This window comes from Psammomys obesus, unplaced genomic scaffold, assembly GCF_907164565.1.
Source record: "Psammomys obesus unplaced genomic scaffold, mPsaObe1.curated_primary_1811, whole genome shotgun sequence".
Taxonomy (NCBI): Eukaryota; Metazoa; Chordata; class Mammalia; order Rodentia; family Muridae; genus Psammomys; species Psammomys obesus.
In genome coordinates, this window is record NW_026585895.1 from 47,746,335 (window position 1) to 47,767,114 (window position 20,780).

General features: G+C 49.8%; 2 protein-coding genes across 11 annotated transcripts in view; both read left to right on the plus strand.

Moving 5' to 3' along the window:
• Ralgps1 (Ral GEF with PH domain and SH3 binding motif 1) overlaps positions 1–13,255 on the plus strand; it is a 235,391-nt gene extending 222,136 nt beyond the window's left edge. For 3 of the 8 annotated variants that reach the window (XM_055600981.1, XM_055600980.1, XM_055600984.1), the window contains 7 exons: positions 300–383; positions 1,517–1,622; positions 3,487–3,579; positions 3,747–3,852; positions 5,627–5,718; positions 8,291–8,397; positions 8,896–13,255. In XM_055600981.1, coding sequence (XP_055456956.1) covers positions 300–383; positions 1,517–1,622; positions 3,487–3,579; positions 3,747–3,852; positions 5,627–5,718; positions 8,291–8,397; positions 8,896–8,947 — 640 coding nt within the window. In that variant the 3' untranslated portion in view covers positions 8,948–13,255. The remainder of the gene's footprint in view (positions 1–299; positions 384–1,516; positions 1,623–3,486; positions 3,580–3,746; positions 3,853–5,626; positions 5,719–8,290; positions 8,398–8,895) is intronic. The other 5 variants (XM_055600983.1, XM_055600986.1, XR_008719384.1 and 2 more) reach the window with 4 other exon arrangements.
• A 1,109-nt stretch (positions 13,256–14,364) lies between these two features.
• Garnl3 (GTPase activating Rap/RanGAP domain like 3) overlaps positions 14,365–20,780 on the plus strand; it is a 139,910-nt gene continuing 133,494 nt past the window's right edge. The window contains exon 1 of one of the 3 annotated variants that reach the window (XM_055600845.1): positions 14,365–14,429. Coding sequence is in view for 1 of the 3 variants with exons in the window: in XM_055600844.1 (XP_055456819.1) it covers positions 15,605–15,696 (92 nt within the window). In the remaining 2 variants the exon portion in view is untranslated. Of the gene's footprint in view, positions 14,430–15,598; positions 15,697–15,879; positions 16,012–20,780 lie in introns of those variants that run through there. The other 2 variants (XM_055600844.1, XM_055600846.1) reach the window with 2 other exon arrangements.

The window sequence follows — 20,780 nt, forward strand, 5'->3', positions numbered from 1 at the left end:
GACAACATGGCATTTAAACAGCTCAAACCACATTGGAGAACCTGAAAGAAGCATGAACAGTAAAAATGTTCATGAAATTGTCCCGTGAGCCCCAGGAGCTTTCCCAAATGGAGTCTGTGGGACAAGGTTCCCTGGCCAGGTAGCTCCAGATATGTCCCAGATGTGCTTGTAATGGGGGCAAGGATCCTAAGGAGGAGGGGAAGGGCTGGGCTGACCTACAGTCTGGGATGCTGTTGACTCCTTAAGGGTCAGCTGGTCTTTCCAGACTGTGACTAAAATTCACCCCCTTTCCTCTGAAGCAGGGGACGTCTCTACGCCACGCTGGGGCCCAACTGGCGGGTTCCAGTTCGGAATTCTCCCAGAACTCGGAGCTGTGTCTACAGGTAGACATTTGTTCATTTTCTCATTTGACAAATAGATTTGGGCTGCTTACTGGGGTAAAGGCTCTCTCCAGATGGATCATAACACTATCTCCGATGCTCCAAGGTATGGGGTGCTCTGGGAAAGAGGAGGAGAGCATCAGAGGAAACAATATTGGAAGAATGATAGAAGTTAGCCAGATTACTGGAGGGGGATTCACAGGGCCAAAGCTCCCAGCCACAGAGATTGTAGGGCTCTGAGGCAGGAGGGCTAGGTGGCTCAGTTACAATGAGAACCACTGTGCTATAAGAAACCAGAGAAGGATTTCAGAGGAGGCTAGGGAGGGGTCAGAGCCACATAGAGCAGGAGCAAGGACATTACCTGCCCCGTAAAAGCAGTGGGACCCAGGGAGAGGTTTAATAGAGAAGGAGAACTGAATGGAGAAGATATGGGAGGAGGCAGGTATGGAAGTGGGAACAGAGACAGCATTAGGCTGTCATGTAAAGGAAGATACCGTGGCTCTGATGGAGAGGGGGGATGGACAACCAGGCACGGTTAGGACCTGGAACCAGAACATCCTTGGGACTAAGTTGCAGAACATGTGAAAGGGAAGAGACTTCCCCAGGGTCTGATGTCACTACTGGCTTGGTGACCAGCTTGGTTGAGCCAGGTGCCTGTGGACATCCAGTAAGCAGTAACGCAGAACTCCAAAGCATGGACAGGACTTGAACATAGTCACCCATGACCGTGCCTGATCTCAAGGGAGAGGGCTTGAGAGAAAATACAGGAGGAAAGGGGGACAGAATGGTGGATGGGGTGTCTGTGTCCCCTTTCCTTTCTAGCCTACTACTTTTGCACTCTCCTAGCATGAGGAGGGCTGCCAGAGCTGGGCTGCAAGGGCCTAGGTTCCTCAGGCATAAGCCACAGGCATGAGCATGGAGCAGCCAGAAGGAAGTGGAAGGTGGGGTGAGGTGTAGAAGCTTGGCGAAATTCTCCGAGGACACTCACCCCACTCTTGGTGGCTCTGGCCCAGCCCCAAGGGTCCTCTGTGGGTACATCCCAGACTCACAGTGAGGTTCCTGGGAGTCACCGTGAGTGGGAGGGTACCAGATTTTAGCTGCTCAGGGGCCATATCTAACTGACAGTCTCCCTTCAGCCCCACGAGCCCTTGCACCTGTACTGTGGGAAGCTCAGCCACTGTGCCCACTATGGAGGGGCCTCTGAGACGGAAAACTCTGCTCAAGGAAGGCCGGAAGCCTGCAGTAAGTCACACATCCATCAGGGGCAGTGTGGGCTCAGGGAGTAGCCTGCTCTAGAGACCTGCTGTCTTAGTTTGGGTTTCTGTTGCTGTGAAGAGACCCCATGACCACAGCAACTCTTATAAAGGAAAACACTTCAGTGAGGCTGGCTTACAGTTTCAGAGGCTTAGTTCATTGTCGACGTGGCAGGAAGCATGGTGGCATGCAGGCAGACATGGTGCTGGAAAAGGAGCTGAAAGTTCTACATCTTGATCCATAGGCAACAGCAGACTGCCCTCCTAGGCTTAGCTTGAGCATATGAGACCTCAAAGCCAGCTCCACAGTTCCTTCAACAAGACCACACTTCCTATAAGTACCATTCCCCATGAGCCAAGCTTTCAAACACACAAGTCTATGGAGACCAATCCTTTTCAAACCACTTCACCTGCCAACCAGGCTCCTAGCCCTGGATGTACCACTGAGGGGGAAAAGGCCTCAGTTTCTCTCTCTGTGACTTAGGGTGAAACTACATTTACTCCTGGCGGTCCTCTGTGACAGAGAGCCTGCCCATAGGCGCATGGACAGGCTGGAGCCCTGGTCGTGGTCTAGAGGGCAGGTGGGGAGCTGCCCCCAGAGGGCAGCATAGCTTAAAGGATCTTGGCTGCTGTGTGGCGTTCCCGAGTAGACTCTCCTGGCAGCATCGTAGCACCAAGGGGAAAGCACGGAGACAAAGCACCAGGGGGATCCTCATGCTTGCCATGAGCCTTCATGTCAGCTCTCATGTCACAGCTGTGTCCCCACTTGATGGCCTCCTGCACTGCTCTGGCCCCTCTCCTATCCACAGAGTTGTCTGGAGACACCACCTGCTGTGAAGATGCCAGGGCCCTGTCACCTGCCCTCTGTGGGTGACAGGGTTCTTAGAGTCCCTGTCTCTAGTTGCCAGTTGGATGGTTGGATGATGGGTAAGGTGGAGAACCTCCACCCAGCTCTGGCAACACTCAGTCTCTCAAGGCCAGAGTGTCAAAAAGCCTCCTATAGCCTGGGGCCCCATGTCAGTCCCACGGTATGGATTTACTCCCTCCCCACACCACACCCACATGTACACAGTGGGTCCCAGGACAAACCACAAGAGTCAGTTTTACAGTTGTGTCCCAGAGATAACACTTAGGTTGGGTTATGGGGCAAGCACCTTTGCCCACTAAGCCATCTCAACAGCCAGGGTCTGGCATTTCAAATGAAATGGAAGAGAATGGAAAATGCCTGCATTCCTCACAAACAGTAAAGATGGACGTTCTGTGAGCCTTTTTCACTTTAGCAGGTATGTCTGCTGCTGTGCATCCTGTGGTGTCAGTGAAGAGCTGAGACACAGCTTTTCCTTGGTTGTGACACAGCTGTGCCCACTAGGAAGAGCAGCATACCACGATGCCAGATGACCCGCTCCTGGGAGGCACGGGCCTCTCGCCCCCCAAGGATGGGGTTTACACTGTCATGGCAGGCCTAGAAGCTTCACTGAAGGGCCCAGCTTGGCCCAGCCAGCAGGGAGGCTTCAGAACTGAGCTCCAGTCTGTCCAGAGCTGCCTGTGGCCACCATTCGGTTTCCAGGCAGCAGCTGGACATGTCTTTTTCCTGGTAGACCATTGGGCCCACGTCCCCTAACACATGGGATTTATGCCCTGAGGCCCCTTCCACGTGGTGAAGAAAGGAAGGAGTGAGAGAGGGGAGACAAGTTCTCCTGGAGCTGGGTAGAGATGGCGCTGCCAAGGGGTGGTAGAGAGCCACAGACGAGGAGGCCTGGGCTGCCGTGAATGGGGTGGCCATGTCTGTGCTCAGGCAGCCTGAGGCCGCTCCCCTCCCCAGTATCACCACTTCGCCTCCCCTTCTTCTACAGCTGTCCTCGTGGACTAGGTACTGGGTTGTACTCTCAGGATCCACCCTCCTTTACTACGGAGCCAAGTCCTTGCGGGGCACAGACAGAAAACATGTAAGTCCCCTGAGAAGACTTCCCATGCTGGCCTTCCTCTAGTGGGAGTGACCCCTATGGCTGCAAGGGCTAGGGTGGGCAGGACATGTGCCTGGCCCATGTTGATCTCCCTTGCTGAGGGCAAGGTGTGGGCCCAGACCTCCCAGCTGTTTGTTGCTCTTTTCTAGTATAAATCTACACCTGGCAAGAAGGTCTCCATCGTAGGCTGGATGGTGCAGCTGCCTGATGACCCCGAGCACCCAGATATCTTCCAGTTGAATAACCCTGACAAAGGTGGGCGGCAGACTGGCCTGGCATCTCTTCCCTCTCTGACCCGATGTGCAGCCCAAAGCTGTGGGAGCTTTGAAACCAGCATTTTTCCTTTGCACTAGGTTTGCATGGCACTGGGTCTAATCCTTCTTGCTGCTTATATTGTGGCTGGTATTTCCATTGAGCAGTGAGAGTGGCCTAGCCTTTGACTTAATGGGTCTGTCCTTCCTCAATCTTAGCCTAAGAATAGCAACCAATGTTAGATGAAGCAAAACCTTGGGATCAGAAGGGTCTTAGGTCCTGATTTTCTGGGACTCCTGACATAGCTTTACTATAAGACTGCACACTGTCCAGGTCTAAGCGCAACTCAGAAAAGCACATGTAACTTCCAAAAGCTCCAACTTGACCTTTCCCACTTCTCTCTCAGTCCCAGTGAAGAGGAGGGAAAGGCTTTGGTACCTTCTGCCCAGGGACCTTGTCTTCACTGACATGCCCAGTGGTCCACATCTAGCTTCCTTGGTATCCCAAGTTAGCAAACAAAAATCCAACAGCAGCAGCACATGGCTTAGTTGCTTGCTGGAACAGCAAACTCTACACAAGTTCACACTGTGATAGGGATGTTTGAGTACAGAGTTCAAGCGCAGACAGGTCATCTGGTGACCTTGCTCAAGTTCAGATTTGGGGTCTGTGTGGATCTGGCTAGAGACCAAGACTGCATTTCCAGCAAGTTTCCTGGGAAGCATGAAGGGGGAACAGTCCAGGGGCCTATAAATGTCATGTTCCCATGGTTGCAGCTGAGAAATAGGGCACCCAGCTACCTCAAGGATCCCTGCAGGTGGGGAGGCAGGAGACTGCCTGATTCTCTGCTCTACGTTGGGGTGACTGAGAGTGTCTCCTGCACACCTGGGTGTCCTCACTGTGATGCCCCCAGAGTCTTGTCCCCAGTGACCGTGGCCAGAACCAGTGATGTTTTAAGAAAGCTAGGCCCATGCAAGCTCCACTGTGAGCCCCTGTGGCCATGGAAACCACAGACCACTCTTGCTTGAGCCTAGAGCAGCGGTTCTCAACCTTCCCAATGCTGCAGCCCTTTCATACAGTTCCTCATGTTGTGGTGGCCCCAACCATAAAACTTTGTTGGTACTTCCTAACTGTAATTTTGCTACTGCTCTGAATCATAGTGTAAGTATCTGATATGCAACCCCTAAAGGGTTCACAACCCACAGGTTGAGAACCACTGGCCTCAAGGAAAGCAGAGCCCTCAGGCAGAGGGAAATGTGACAGAGGTCAGGGGCAGTGTCACTGATAGAATTTAAAGGGGCCTGTAAACTAAAGATCACAATTACATCTTGGTTCTCAGTGACAAATAATGCTGTTACGTGACAATGAGTATCAGATGGTAGGAATTTCAGAAATACTGTGAATTTTGTCCCCAAGAGATAGGCATTTTCATAGTCTGCATGGCTGCAGGCATCTCTTGAAACCCCAGCATGGTACTAGACCTGTTCCCAGCTCTGGGTACTGGGATACAGGGCAGGGACACGCACAGACTCACATCACATCACACTGTGTCTAGGTAGTTTAGTACTGAGTCTTGATGTTGGTGATTTTTTTCTGTATTTTATTTTGTATATTTGAAAATACTAGTTTGAGAAGTGCTGGAAACCTGGTTGCTAAGGGTCTTGATCCAAAGCCAGCCCTGCCAGTGCTGGCTCTTCCTGGGCTGGGGTGGCTTCCTTATTCTTGCAGACTCAGAGCACTCAGGCCAGCCCTCCTAACCAGGGGTTCCTTTCCTCATCAGGCAATGTTTACAAGTTCCAGACGGGCTCCCGTTTCCATGCGATACTGTGGCACAAGCACTTGGACGATGCGTGTAAAAGCAACAGGCCTCAGGTAACATCCCAGATCCTGAAGTCCTCAGACAGCAACTCTCTCTTTCCCCTCAGAGCCCAGTGCTGCTGCCAGGCACCACCCTGAGATTTTTTTCCCCATGCGTCAAGGCACCCCTGAACAGCTTTGAATGAAGCCTGGCCTAGACCGAAACATTGACTCTTTTCCACTAAAGAAAATACCACAGACATACCCAGTAGGGGACAGTGAAGTGGCAAATGTGATACTGTCCAGTGATCCAGCTCTAGCATCTTTTTGTCCCCGAGAGCTGATTTCGTTGGAGAACTCCAAACTGACCAATAGATCTCTCTGCCCACTGTCTGGGGAGTGTACTGGTAACAGCTAAAGTACCAAGGGACAACTGTGTGCTAGGCAAGGCTGTTGGACCTAGGTCCAGGTCTGCTCTTTTTCCTCTGCTGCTCCCACCCTCTCCTTGTCAGCCATCACTCAGAAGGCTTCACATGCAGCCATCGGCAGAGTCTTTGCATGTCCCCATAATGTAGGTTCTCTTACTGTCTCCATTGTACACTGAGGAGGCTCAGAAGTGAAGGACTGTGTGCAGGGTCCCATAGTTAAGCCAGGAGTCCAGCCCCCGCTGGCCAAGCCTGTAGCTCAAGGTAGGGGTGAACTGAAGCTTGCTGCTCCCTCCATGCCGTATGGGTAGCACTCATTGTACAAGGAACGCCCAAAGTAAACTACACTGGAGCACTTTGTCCTGTGGGACTGTGGGTTGTACTCACTCCTGTTCTCAAGAGCAAACATTAAAGCATGCTCATTGTGACACTGTCCACAGTAGAAAAACACCAGAAACCTCCAGCCTGCCTGAGATCCCTGAGCAAAACCAGACACCCGTTAGCGAGATAGTGGCAGGTCTAAGGAGGTCCAGAAGGCATGGGCAAGGGTGATCTCATCTGTTTTTTAAATATATGTGAATATTTACTCCATGAGCATAGTCATGTAAAGTTTTTACAGTTATATGCAAGAAACTAATTCTTTACTTTTAGAGTGCTTACAGGCATACACTTCCCTGTGAGACAGATGAATAGACAGTCTTTTTCAGTGGTGCTAGAGGTTGAACACAGGGCCTCAAGCAGGCTAGGTAATTGCTCCGCCACTGAGCTATACTCCCAGCCTCGCTTCCTTATATTCTCCACTTTACGCCAGTGTCACTGCCCATCTCTGTGAAGGGAATACCTGGGATTTGGGCCCATCTTAGGGCAGCCTCGGCGAACAAGAGCCTGACACTGGTCGCTGCTGCAGCAAGATTCATTAAGAGGAAAACCAGGGTCTTCCTCCAGTCTCATCAGCCCTGGGATCCCTTATTCCCCTGAGCTAGCACAGCACACTGAAGCTCCCCAGCCACACACAGAAGGCCCAGGGCCTGTGTGCAAGAGGCCATGTGGTCCCAGGTCCACCCAACAGTCTTGAGGAAAGACAACCTCAGCCAGGACCATCACGGGGAGGCCTGAGTGAGGACACACTCAGGAGTGATGGCAGCAGGAAAGTTCTGCAGACACATGGCAGACCAGCATGCTGCCATAGGTAGCATTTCATGCACTAGCAAATTTGAGACATCATAGCAAAGTTCTGCCGTGTGGTTGTCTCCAGTTTTTAGACCCAGGAAAAGGAGGGTTTTCTTTTTACAGCTTGTTTCCTTCTTATTTCTAATTTGCTCTTCACTAACTAGTCACACTCTGTGACGTGTACAACATGGGGGCACCCTCAATACTCAGTGGTAGAGACTTCACTTAGTCACTGTGCCCCTCAGCGACAGCTCAGGGAGGGCACGGAGAAGGTATTGCAGAGCTGTGGCCCTCCACATGCGATCTGTGATGAAGACTGTTTCTATTTGCACATCTTAAAATTGTTTTTCTGACACTGAATCTGTTTAAGCTTATTTATAATATATGTGTAAGATACAAACAACAGCAGGAGAGCTAGGTGTGGCAACACTCAGGCTGAGGCAGGAAGATTGTGGGGCCATCCTGGGCTACCAACAACAAGACAACAACAACAACAACAACAAAAACAGCAATAGAAAAACACCCATATACCCACCCCAGCCAAACCCGGAACCTCCCCCTTCCCCTTAAGTCAGTCAGTCTCTCTCCTCGTAACTTAGCCCACAGCTTCTTTCCTCTCCTGATTTGTGTTACTTCCCTGCTTTATTTTATTGCATTCCTGGGATGGAAACCCAGGACTTCCCTGCTAGGCAAGTTCTAAGCCACTGAGCCACATCCCAGCCGTCCTTTACATTTTTACTAACAGAGCCATGCCCATGTGTGCCCTCCTGCTACTTGCTCCTCTGCACTACAGTCTTGAGGTTGAGCTATACTGGCACATGTGGCTGCAGGTCACGGCCGTACCTCTTTTCTCTGTCGGTTCTGCCGATCATCTCAGAACTGATTCCCTGTTTCTTGCTCCCATGAGGTTTGAGGCTATGAACATTTTCGGAATTGCCTCCTGGTACAGAGATGCGGGGGTTTTTTGGTTTTTGTTTTTGTTGTTGTTGTTGTTGTTGTTTTCCTGATGTCTCATTTTAGTGGCACTCACACCAAGATGGGTTTGTTTTTAGGAAATAATGTCTAATCAAACCTCCCAGAACCCCTCAGTAGTGCCAAGGGAGGAAGATCAAAGCTGGGGTCCGGAGGCCACTGTGAGGGCAGGGAAATGCTCTGACAGGTGAGACTGGTAGCCTCTTGGGGAAGGTCCTGGAGTTCTTGATCTCCCCATACTTCTTCCTGCTGTGCCACACCATCTCTTAATGACACCCTCACTTGTAGGCTGGTTTCCATCTCCAGAGACTTTAGCAGGGCCTATCCTCCACACCCCAGACCCAGGGAGTTGCCTTTGGCTCAGAGGGTAGTGGTGGAGAATGTGGGTTCAGGTCCCAGCCCTGGTTCTAACTCTGTTTAGCCTATCCAAGCCTCAGTTTCCCCATATTCATAATGGGAGCACTTCTAGCATCTGCCTAAGAGTTCATGTGAGGACTCCAAACACAGTGCATCTGAAGTAGTTGAGTGATGCCTGGCACATGGCAGTTACCCTCAGTAGCAGCTCTCATTGCCATCTTTTTCCTTCCACACACTTGCATGGCCCTAACTGCAGGAACTAACTACCCTACCCCTGCCCCTTTCTGAGGGTTGAAACTTTGACAAGAGGGTGAGCTTTCTCTTCTAGGTACCTGCAAACCTTATGTCATTTGAATGAGTATCTGCAGGACTTGGCGTGACTGCAAAGGCTTCTGCGAGCCTAGACTAAGTCTGGTGGAGGAGAGCAGCTCTGGGCATAAGCTGTGGGCCAAGGCACTGGAGCCTCATAGCTGGACTGGAGGACCATGGCCTGCGGCCTCACAGTCCTGGATGGCTCCCCAGTGTGAGATCCACCTGTTCAACCCACAGCACCTCTCATGACTCATCCTGCAGCAGCACCCACAGGGTGGTTGTCAGACCCCAACAGCACACCCTATGCCCCCTCTCTGGGCCATCGTCTGTCCACCAGCTGCTTCTGCATCAGGGGAGCATTTGACCCATGTTGGGTTCTCCGTGCTTTCTGCTGCACACAGAGCGGATGACCTTCATCTTCGAGAGGGCTGGAGAGCAGCGACGGGATGCTGGACAGGCCTGCTACACCCCAAGTGCACAGGCTGCTCTCCCACAGGGCCGCCTCAGATTTTGTATACCCTCAAAGCATCCCCTGCGTGTGCGTGCCATACATTCATGTGTGTGAGTGAGCGAGTGTGAACTCTCTGAGAAACATACATTTTGGCACAAGACTAGTGACATCATACACTTTTTGGCTTTGAGGCCCTGCTTGAAGCTTTAGTTACAGCCTTGTCCTCTAAGGAAAGTCTGAAGGGAGTCTAGAGCTCCATGTTAAAGGTCCCTTGAGTTCTTTTACTGTAAACAAACAATGCCTTAAATCGTGTCTTGTTTTCTGTTCCTATGGGTGCTATTCATCTGGATGGCCTGTTTCCTGGGCCCCAGGCCCTCCTGGGTCTTGTTGTCAGCCTTCCTGAGGGAGAACCAGTCTCAGGACCAGACTGGGCACTGGCCTGCTTGCTCCCTACCATGAGCTTTCCTGGTGGGCTGTGGCCCTCCTTGTCTCACCCACTCCCACCATGCTGGTGTGGGAAGTTGGGGCTTTTTCTCCCAGCAGCTTGGAGGCCCCCACCATGATCAGTGATCAATCATATAGAAGCCACCCCATATTAACCCACAGGGCACAGTTGTGCTCCTGTCCTCTCACCCCTTTGCCACCACTGCCAGGGTCGGTCACACTGATTCCTGATCACATAGGGAACTGAGTGACATGGAGGCCTTAAGGCCCCTCAGTTTTGCTCTTAAATGTAGTCACCAGCAAGTTCTCATCCAAGCCCAAGGGCCCTGTTGTTGACCAGATGACAAGAAAGTCAAACCCTAGGGAGTGAGATGTCCAGCCTCTGCGTCCATGAACAAGGACCTTTATCTGTCACCTTTGGTCATACATAAGGTGAGTTTCATTTTGCACATTTTAATTCAAGTATATTGTTCTTTATCATCACTGATGTTCTCTGTCCCTCTTCCTCTTCCTCCTTGAATCTGGTACCCTAACCCTGAGAAGAAAACCCTCAAACAGTTTTTTTCTGGAAAAGGCTAAATTCCTGGGTCCCTGTGGGTAGCATGCTCTTACACAGTAACCAATCAAATCATCCCAGTGGCAACTGAGAAGCTTCAAACATCAGAACCATGAACTTAATACCAGAAAACCACCACCGCATTGCAAACAAATGGTGACACCCTCTGAAACTGTAAAGGACTTAGCAGGACAGTTAGTTGTCACCATGGTGGTAGGTTTGGGTCCAGCCTTGCTGTACTCCGAAGCTGCCCTTCCTGTGAGCAGAGCCTGGGTATTTCATGTCAAGAGAAGCGCCAGGTGGTAAAGATGCTGTCAAACCTTGACCACAGCTGCCTTGCACATCTACCCACACCAGGGGTCCAGGTGTGTGCACCAGATTCTACCAACAACTCTTTCAGTTAGAATCTAGAAGATGAATGACAGTGGCAAACACTGCAGACACCTCTGACCAGAACCATGCCATGGTCACACTTTAACCTACACCAAACCTGATTCTGCTAGTTAATGTCTAAGAAATCGGAAGCTTGGATAAAAATTGCAAGATCAGAAAGAACACCAGCTACTAGTTTGCTTTAGTTTCCACTCTTCAGCTTGTTTTGGTTCTTACACATGCAATATCAGACATTAAAAGCCCCAGAATTTCAGTCCCACTTTCTGTCCTTTTCAGACTTGTCTTAGTTGACACAAGTGTTTTCTTCTGGGTCTAATCTGAAAGAGCACAAACATAATTATTTTCAAAGTGTCTAATCTCCCTAATTGAAACCAAACTCCCCACCCAGAAGCATCCTTACCATGGGCTCCTGAAGAACCTGCTTGGACTTTGTTAGGGAAAAGCCTTGTAGGACTCTTGAGAGTCTTGGCAGTGGCACGAGAGCCCTGGAGATGGAGTTAAAAGATATTGACTCCCTAAACAGGGCCTTAGGTAAAGCAAACAAGTTCAGGGCTGACATTTCCAGTGCTAGCTTGTCATACAGGCTGCAGGGGAAGTGGCCAGGTCAAGTGATAGAGGCAGAAGTCCTTTGGAGGCCACTGAGCCTGGAAGAAAGCCTTCTGTACTTTTGCTTGGTTGTCCATAGTGCATAAGTACTGTGAAAGTGTTAGAGGTGTTGCCATGCATTGTCCTGCAGACATACTGTGACACCCCAACCTGAAAGTTGTAGTGTACTGTCTAGAAACTGGGATGGGCAGCTGGTAGATTGTGAAGTCCCAAGAAGAGCCCACTCAGTCATGGGAGTAACCTCTGTCCCTCTCCAATATACAAATTTTGTAACTCAAGGTCAGCCAAGTGCATGCTGGCAAGCAAGACACCTTGTGGAGATTGGACTTGGTAGGAAGCAGCAGAAGCCTTGTCCTACACATGCCAGTGGGAGAATGTGGCTCCTCCCCTCCCCTGACTAGATGCCACAGAGCACTTGTTGGACTGAGATGCTGAGCAGGTGGACACAATAGAATTGTTGGTGAAGGACCCCCCTTGTCTTGCCAGCAGGATCTCTGTATTCCTCCTTCTTACCAAGATGGCCAGTGTTTCATCATTTTATTCTCACCTCCTAAGCCTAAGAAATGTGTTTCTGAAGTTGGTTTTTGTTGTTGTTGTTGTTGTTTTGTTTTCAGATGGAAAAGTGGTCTGTTAAACTGGGAAGATGTGTATAAGCCAAGGCTGCTTTATTCTTCAAGTGGGATCCAAAGCTTTGCACCCACATTGCTGATGCTTGCTACCACTACTGAATATTGCCAAAAGCACAGCCTCTCTTCGTCTGTGTGACCCTTAAATTGACCCTATATCATATTGATGTGTTGGGTGATTTCAAAAACACTTTACAAAGCCCCTTCAAAATTGTATTTATTGCATAAACATCCATTCATATCTCTGATTAGTACTTCCTATATACCAGGCTATATATCCCTAGAATGAAGATGGCTAGAAACAAGACAAATCCAATTTTGGCCTTTGTAGAACTCACCAGTCAATGAACAAATAATTCCCACCTCACACACCTACTTTGGCAAGACCCTGCCTCTCCCCTACCCCTGAATACAAATCCTGTGCATTGGTTCTTCCGGAAAGACTTCAGACTGAGTGGGCTTGCTGTGAGAGTCAGCTGAGCACTAGCTGGAGTACCTCACCCTGGAGGCTGGCTGGCTCTGAGCAGCCACGTGCAGAACTGTACTCAAGAATGGTTCCAGGGAGGATGCCAAATGCAGAATGAGAGAGTAGGGTCTGAGTGCAGTATTCACAGCCCCCCCTCCCCCCGTCCCCTTTAGTCTGTAACTTCAGTGTTAATGTTCAAATACAGTGTGAGTGGGAGCTGCATGTCCTTGGGAGTCGAGGACTTGGACTTTGGTCCGCTTTGTAACCTGCTGCTGCACATGTGTGTGTCCTGTGGACAGCCCCAAATTCCCACTCACAGCAGCAAGGTGAGAGGTCACCTGCCCATTTGGGAAGGACTGTGACCATTCAGTAAAGAAATAATAGTAATTCATTTATTAGTGAGGTATACTCTTGAATAAATTTCGTGCCAAAATGCATGGTTTCCTACTTAGCATTCAAAACGTTGCATAGAGAGTAGTTTTCTATTTCTTACGTGTTCTTCCAAGTAAACTGAAAATGAGTTTCCACATCTTAGTTTGTTTCTTGTTGAATCTGCTGCATCTCCCCAAGCTGTCTTTTTCCCAGCAGACCCTGCATGCAGTTGTGTGAGGACTTTCTCTAATATTTGTAAATTGTCTCTTCTGCAATAACCACTGAACATCATCCTTCCTTGGGACTCTTTAGATTTTTGGTGAAGTATTTTGTTACCTCAGTCTTGTATCAAGTTGCTGTATTTTCCAGCTTGTTACACTGATAATAATTGTTTCACTAATTAAATACTTCAATGTACAGACATCTTTGTTTACTTTGAAATTAAATGTGTTTTCCAATGAATATCGTTCTGTTTATTAGTGTCACATGCAGTCACTTTGGCAGGCGGTTGCTGTGCCACATGCAGACATGGAAGAGGTGTAGACTGCCCAGGGGTCAACTGAGGGTAACTAGCATGTAAACATGTAGGAGGGAGGGAACAGGGGCAACGTTGTGGGTCTCTCAGAGAGGAAGACAAAGGGTCTGGGGACACCTTAGAGGACAGGATGCCTCAGGAGTTTCAGATCAGAGGTTGCAGAACATATGGAGGCTGGCAGTAGGGGTGGGGTGGGGTCAGGGATACAGAGAGGACAGGATGCACATGAGGAAAAGCAGGCAACCTGAGCTTACTGAGGGAGGGTCCCAGTCAACGTGATACCTGAAAAGATAGTAGTAGATGAGCAAGCCAGCGGAATCAAGTAAGCTGAGGCCCTCCACAGTTACTGATTCAGTTCCTGCCTTGAGTTCCTGCTCTGGCTTCTCAGATGATGGGCTGCAACCTGCACACCAGACAAACCCTTTCTTTCCTAAGTTGCTTTTGATCATGTGTTTATCACAGCAACAGAAATTGACCTAGAAACAGCGAAAGCCATCCTTTCACTCATTTCCCACACCCAATCACAGTGCAATCAATGTTCAAGGACCCTGAGATGATGAGTCTGACTCGGGGAGGAAATGAAATGAGGGTCAGGGAGCTGTCACAAAGTTGGAAGGTGGTGGCTGAACCCACGACTGGTAGCCACCAAAGCTCCAGCCCCCTCGGCTTCATTGTGTCAGCCACCAGGAGACAGCAGTACCTCCATTTGCTGGCTGGCTGGATCCCGAGGTAGGGCAAACTCATGGTAGACCCCAGTCCAGCCAGGAAGACCACCGTAATTGAGGCACCCCTGAAGTGAGGAAGAGGGGCTGTGGGCGGGGCTTTGATGTTGGCGGGGAAGCTAGAGGGTTCTTAGGGCGGAATTGCCAGGGGTCGAAAGACAGAAGCTCCAACTACAGACCTCAGTTTCAAGACAGAAGAGGCGGAGCTCCGGGGTTGGGGGCCATGCCTGTGGGCGGAACGTGGAGAAAGGCGGCCCCGAAAGAGGGCGGTGCTACGATAGAAAGGACCGGGAGCCGTTGAGGTGAGGAGGGTCGGACGGCAAAGGCAGCGAGCGGAGCTGTAGTGTGGAGGGCCGCCAGAGCGCTCTGTGGCTGAAGGGTAGGTGGGCAGGGCCTGGGTCTATGGGGATGGTGAGGAGCGGGAGTGGTGGGCCGTGGACCCGACCAAGTTGAGGTCCTGGTGGGCGTTGGGGCCCTGTGAGCGCTACACAGAAGCGCGGGGGATGGTGGTGGGGGCGTCCGTTAAGGGGATCTTGGTGAGGCTGGTTCGGGAGGGGCGTGGCTGGAGCTCGGGGCGGAGGCAGGATGGTGCCTGCACTGGTCTGAGGAGGGCCAGGGACCGGGAGATCAGAAGTTCGGGGCGTGGCCTTTTCCCAGACAAGGGCGTGGGGTGGGTTGGGCTAGGAGATGGGGCGGAGTCTTGGCAAAGCTGAAGGGCAAAGGGACTGACTGGATTGAGATTTGGGGTGGGGCCTTGATATTTGGGGTGGGGCATGGGTGGAGTCTGAGCGCAGCTGAGTGGGAACCTGCCTATTGGGCGTGGCAAAGGCGGGACAGGGGCGGGACTTGAGCCTAACTAGGAGATGGGCGGGTTGGGGGGCGGGACTTAAGCCTAACTGAGTAGTTAATTAGGAGCCGTTAATTAGGGCGAGGCAGGGGCGGGGCCAACGTCTCAAATAGGGCCTAAGGAAGTGGGTTCGGTAGGAGATCAAAGCGGGCCGTGAGGCTAGCTCTATAGAGATGAAGCGGACTTGGCTAGGCTAGGGGCAGGGTTTAAAGCCGGAGACTGACTGGGTAGAGGCGTACCTGGTAGCACTGGGGCGGGGCAGAGGCGGGGCCTAAAGCTAGAGGCGTGGTGTGCTTGGGGAACCTGCTGGGGTAGGGGCGGGGCCTAAAGCCGGAGGCGTGGTAATGGGACCCTCTAGAGCGGGGGCGGGGCCTAAAGGCTGAGGAGCGGTAAGGGGACTTGCTAGAGTAGGGGCGAGTCAGGGCGGGGCCTAGAGGCTGAGGAGCGGTAAGGGGGACCTGCTAGAGTAGGGGCGGGGCCTAGACCCCCGAGGAGAGTATGAGGGAGTGGGTAGGCTGGAGTCCAGGGCGGGGCCTGAGGTCCCAGGCTGGGCAGGAGTTCGGGGCGGGACAGAGGCGGGGCTTGGGCCCAGTGAGGGATGCGGGGCGGGGCGTGGGCTGCGGCGCGCTAGCTGAGCGTCCGGCCGAACACCGCCGAGGCCCGAGCCCACCCGAGTGTGCCCGAGCCGTCGGCCCCCGCCCGGGGCGATGGAGCAGGAGCCCGGCGGGGCCGCCGCTGCGCTCCTGCGGCAGAAGAGGGCGGCGCTGCGGCGCAGGGGGTGCAGCTTTGAGAGTCCCAGGTACCTTGGCCCGGGAGGGGTGCAGCCTCGAGGGGCGGGAGCGGGGAGCAGGCCACGTGCGGGGTGGGGTGGCGCTGTGAGGGGACAGAGCGTGGCGAGGCCGCCGCGTGGGAGGGAGTCGGCGCGGAGCCCGGTAGAGCGGCCCGGCCACGCTGAGGGAGTGCCCAGCAGGAGGGCTGGAGACCTGTATCCGGCCCGCAGATGCTGTGGACGTCCGAAGCCTCGGCCCTGTGACGGGCCCTGCACGCCGCGGCTCAGGAGGGTCTCGGGCTGTAGAGAATGCGACCCGGCCGCTTCTAAATGCTCAAGGACAAGGTCGGAACCCCTAAGCCCCCAAAAGGAACTCCTTCAGGCGCCTCTTGCTCTCTGTAATCCATTCTCGCACCCCAGGTGCCTGGACACCTGCTGCCTCTGGCCCGCCCATCTCTGGCTGGGGTGGGGACCACCCTGCATGGTTCCTAGGTCCCTTCTCTTTCCCCAGGTTGTCCGTGCCCCTCCCGGCCTTACCTTTCTTAGCTGGCGCCCTCCTAAGGAGCCAGCCCGGCCCTAGGTGAAGCTTCACTGCCTGATGCCTGCTGCCGGACACGCCCTTCCCTCTGCGGCTGATGCCAGTGCCTATGTCCTGCTTACTCCCACCTCCAAGGCATTCCTTGTAACTTGGAAAGGGTCCTGCTTCCAGGTGGCCTTATTCCTTTCAGGATGACTCCAGCACTACCACTCTGGCCAGATTTCCATCATTATTCTGTAAAAATGGCCTTAGGAAGGGTATCCTAAAGCCAACCCCCTTCCCCCTAGCCTTACAGATGCTTGCACCCCTGAGGAGTTTTTCATTGCCATAGGGACAAGGAGAAGAGAAAAAATGTAGGACTGTAACCTCCACTGAGGTGGAAAAGAAAGTTCATTTGCTAAGGCACAAAGCAAACCAGCCAAGATCCTTAATGGAAGGTGTGATGCCCTTAATTGGCCTTTCTCAGATTCAGTCCTTGACACACCCTGCGCCAACAGTTCTGACGAGACTGTGATGAGGAGAGAGACCACAGCTGCTCCATCACAATGTCTGGTGGGCTGGTCATTCCTCCCTCAGGCTGTACAACTGCTCATCAGTTCTTTTTGAAAGTCTTCCTTGAACTGTATGCTTAGCTCTGTGTGATCAGTATCTGGGCATCTGCCGAGAAGGTTCTAACTGTTGTGTGGTGAGCTGGGTGGTGTATTTCCCTTAGAGAGGGGGCCCGGATAGCTAACAGTCTCTACGGCTAGAGCATGAAGAATAGGAAGGGGTATACCAAGAGACTGGAGCAGAGAGTCTCAGGGCTGAGGCAGAATGCTTAGGACAGTGCTGCTACAGAGCTCTGAAAGATGAGAGAATGGTTCTGTAATGGAGCTCATTGTACGGGAGCCACAGACACCTGTGGCTGTGGAGCCCTTCGCTAAGGCACGGAGTGTTGAGTGGTGCCTGTCAATGTACCTAACCTCCTTGGTGGCAGTGCTGCCACCAAAGCCAGATATTCATCGTCATTAATTGGCTTTCTCAGACTCAGTCCTTGACACACCCTGCTCCAGGAGTTCTGAGGAGAGCCTGGTCAGGACAGAGATGTGTGCCATCGTGGACAGTGCCAGCTTGAAAACTGGATTTCCCTCCCCTTTGTCTTCATGACCAGATTCTTCAAGGACTAAATGACTTCCAAGTCTCCAGGGTCTTTTTCTTCTGTGACACACTGTGACCTTATCCTGTAAGATAATAAGGATTAGCTTTTTTTTTTTTTCCTTCTAAAAATAATGCGAGATGAAATTTGAAAATTTGAGAAAAATATAAACAGGATATTTGCATTATTTTATTGTTGTTTGTTTTCTTGCTTGATGGTTCATTTTTGAAACAGGTCTCAATATCTATAGCCCTGGTTGACCTGAAATTTAATATGTAAGCCAGGCTGGCCTTGAACTCACAGAGAGCTGCCTGCTTCTGCCTCTCAAATGCTGGGATTAAAGATGTGTGCCACCATACCCAGTGGATTATTTATTGATTCACAATCCTATGTAGGTATAATGTGGACTTTTTCTTCTACATGAATACTTATCATTTAACTGACTTTTCCACTCAACACATCATAAACATTGTAAGAAATCCTTGAACATTCCTTAAGAAATTTTTTCAATTGGTATGTTATCTACTATATGGATGTAAAACTATTTTTAGCTCATATTTTCACTCTTCATAGAGATACAGTTAATCCATGTGTATTCATGTCTGTGTGAAGACATCAGTGGTCTATAAGATCATTAAAGTGATGGGAATTATGGGTCAGAACAAAGGAACCTCTTACAGTCTTCTGAAGCATGATGCCAGATTGTGCCCTTAGGCATATCATTATATTTGCCAAAGTGATACCTTGTTTTAATTTGAATTTATTTAGTAAAGAGGGTTTTCTCATAATTTATAATTTTTACTTATATTAAGATATTTGTATATATGATATTCATTTTTATTTTGGAATATTTATTTTTCCCTTATAGAACTGATGCTCTTTTATTTATTAAAAGAATTTTTCTGTTAAATAAGTAGCAGATATTTTTTCCTGTTAATTATTTGCCTTTTCATTTTCTGCCTGGTGGTTTTCAAGTGTGTGTGTGTGTGTGTGTGTGTGTGTGTGTGTGTGTGTTGACTATTGCCTCTAACTTTTGATCCACTGATTTCTTTCTCTTGTTTATGCTCATATAAAAGAATCCCTTAACTTAAAATAGATAAATATTCGTCTACAATTTTTCCATATTTAATTAAATTTTAAAGTCAAGCATACAAATTAATTCTCCATTATCTTGTTGCTCTTCCTTAATTCAGCAATCCAAATGACCTCACAATTCTGGCATGGTGTCTGAACTTCTTGTATACATCTTAATCATATAGGTGCTTGGTTCCTTATGCCGAGCACATTGATCCAGAAGGCTTGCAGCTATCTGAGAACTCTGCAGCTGCTCTTGAAAAACAACCAGAAATGAAAGCTTTGCCGTGTCCATGTGCCTCAGTTACTTCTTGTGGCCAACTGTATTAGGTTCAAAGTTCTTGCCTCATGGTTAGGCCCTTTGAGAATGAATTTTAACCATATTTACCTAATCATCTTGTTATCGTGTGTGTGTGTGTGTGTGTGTGTGTGTGTGTGTTTACATGCACTCATACGTGTTTACATGAGTGCACACGTCTGCAGCATCAGTTTCAGTTCGTCAGTTCTCTTTGCTAAATATCCTGTGTCAGTTCTGATAAGTGGGGTGCAAACACGGCAAGCTAATGAAAGTGAAGGAGCAAAAATTGGCTCAGGCACCAGCCATTAGGCTGGTAGTAGTGGGAAAGACCAGCTTTTGTATGGAGGCACCAGAGTGGACACCATTCTGTTGAACAACTTGCCCTCCGTGTGTTCACCATGATTTTATAGACAGGCATATCAGATGTCGTTTGTGTGCAAGGACCTGGGCTCAAGTTTCTGCCTTTTCAATCAAGTGTTCGAACTTAGGGAAGCTCCTTAGCAACATATGAATCTTGGTTAATATATTTTTTGTGTTTTTGGTTCTTTGAGAGAGGGTTTCCCTGTGTAGCCTTGGCTATCCTGGAGCTCGCTCTGTAGACCCAACTGGCCTCGAACTCACAGAGATCCGCCTGCCTCAGCCTTCTGAGTGCTGAAAGGTGTGCACTACCATGCCCGGCTTGGTTAATGCCTTTTTAAAGTGACCTGTATTGATGTGAGCTTGAAATGACCTAACGCGTGAAGCACTCTGCTCATGGGAGTGAGGGAAGCATTAGGACTGACAGTTGTGGACATGATGATTAACTTTCTTACAAAAGTTCTCAGCCACATCCACTTTGTGTAAAAGATGCTAATGGGTAGGTACCTGGTATTTTAAGACTCTGTTGTCCCCCCCCCCCACTTCCTAACAATCAAGGATGTTCAAGTAATGAACCTGAATTATTTTAACTATTCTTATAGTTGCTGAGCTGTGTCACTTGTGTTGCAACTTCACAGAGGCTGAGGTCTGTGTGAACGACAGCATTAACAGGGTTACCTATCAGGGTTGAATTTACCACAAGTGATTTTTTTTTAATTTTAAAATACCTTTATTATTTAAGAATTTCATATAATGTATTTTGATTATATTCTTCTCCAGCTCCTTTCAACACCCTCTTCCTAACCCCTCTCACTTTGAAAGCCAGCCCTCCCTGGTAATGCAAGAAACTTTTCTTCAGTAACCTCTGTGGCTTGTCACTTAGATTCTGCATATTCTATATAAGCTCAGGGAGTCTTTAATTCTGCCAGAAGACAACCTCAGAGCCATCCACAGTCTTCCTTTGAGTCAGGGTCTCTCATTTACAAGGAGGTCACCAGTTAGGCTTGGCTGGCTGACCAGTAAGGCCTAGGGAACTATCCACCTGCCTCCATCTTCCTGGCACTTACAAACACATGCTACCTCATCCAGCTTTTTTACATGACTTGTGGGCATTGAACGATGATGGTCCTCAGGCTAATTCAGCAAGTACTTCACCAATTCAAGTCATTTCTCTAGCCCTAATTCAAACCAATTTATAAGTGAGCAACTTTGTTGTCTTTAGAGCATTGCCTCATTCTTGCCATCCATCACTCATGTTTCTGTCTGTGTAGCCACTTGTGGTTCCACTGTTGTGTCTATGGTTTGAATTCCAGGTGAATGGCATAAACTAGGTGGTTTTTGTTCCTGGCTGTTAAACTGTAATCTCCAATGAAATCCTCTACTCCATTTAGGACTAATAACATACCATCATCATTTCTGATAGGCTTGTAGCCATGCCTTCTGAGTACATTTTAAAATGTCATCAAAGGCTGTGAATGGCAAGCAAAAGAGAAGTCTTGGCTCATGCAGCTGCATAATGCTGGGTAGGCTCAAGCTTTGGGAGTTGGTGGTCCGGGTATTTCAATAATGTCAGCAGCCTTCATTTTCTGAGTTGACTTTTGTCCTAGTTTGCTTTCTGTTGTTCTGATTAATACCATGACCAAAAGCAACATGAGAACAAAATGGTTTACTTTACATTTCAGCATTATAGTCCATCATTGAAAGAAGCTGGG